General features: G+C 39.8%; 1 protein-coding gene across 1 annotated transcript in view; it reads left to right on the plus strand.

The window, feature by feature from the left end:
• The window catches only part of MARC2 (mitochondrial amidoxime reducing component 2), a 50578-nt gene extending 50450 nt beyond the window's left edge, over positions 1-128 (plus strand). The window contains exon 7 of the mRNA XM_006894544.1: positions 5-128. Within this exon, the coding sequence (XP_006894606.1) occupies positions 5-128 (124 nt within the window). The remainder of the gene's footprint in view (positions 1-4) is intronic.
• The last annotated feature ends 699 nt before the right edge of the window (positions 129-827 follow it).

Consider the following 827-nt stretch of genomic DNA (forward strand, 5'->3'; position numbering starts at 1 on the left):
TCAGCTACCGCCTGTGCGATCCCTCTGAGAAGCATATATACAAGTCGTCTCCGCTTTTTGGGATCTATTATTTGGTAGAAAGAGTTGGAAGCATGAGAGTTGGTGACCCTGTGTATCAAATGGTGTAGTGACATGGTGAGTAAAAAGTTAACGTTGCTTCTAGATGGCAGTCCTTAAATATCACTGGCACATTTACTTGCATGATGATATTTTTATCTTTTGTTGCTTTCTCTTGAGAGAAAAAAGTAATTGCATTTGGAATTGGAGAATGAACTTTATCTCGATTCCCTTCTGAAACCTCTGAATTTCCACCTCAGCTTTCTCCAGCTCCTGTTCCCTTTCACTTATAAAGTACTGGTGCACTAACCCCGACAGAAAAATAGACACCCAGTTCATTCAAGAGTATCTTTGAAAGATGCCTGGGAAACATGTTAAATCAGGTGCATTTAACCAAAGACCTATTTCAAATTTAAAGTTTTAAGAAATAACATACTAGTGCATCTAAGTAACTGGGTAATGTGCCGTGAGATAGATAATGTTTCTACATTGTTTTTGTTGGGCCAGATTAAACTCTGGTTCCTGGGGGAATAATAGCCCTGAAATTATGGGAATGAGAGAGTAAATTAGAACGCCTTAAGTTGAAGGGTTTAAGTAGGTATTTTAAGAGCCACCCCTAGATCTTAATGTCATTTCCTCTATGAAACTCTTGACTGTCCTTCTGTGTCATGCTGGTAGGATCTTCTATGTGGTCAACTGCCCTTCCAAGCTTGGCTTCTGCTTTCCCTACCATCAGTAAGGACAGTGTAGGCTAGTTAAAGCCAGTCTAG

This window comes from Elephantulus edwardii, unplaced genomic scaffold, assembly GCF_000299155.1.
Source record: "Elephantulus edwardii isolate Elephantulus edwardi_28Jun2011 unplaced genomic scaffold, EleEdw1.0 scaffold00146, whole genome shotgun sequence".
Classification (NCBI taxonomy): Eukaryota; Metazoa; Chordata; class Mammalia; order Macroscelidea; family Macroscelididae; genus Elephantulus; species Elephantulus edwardii.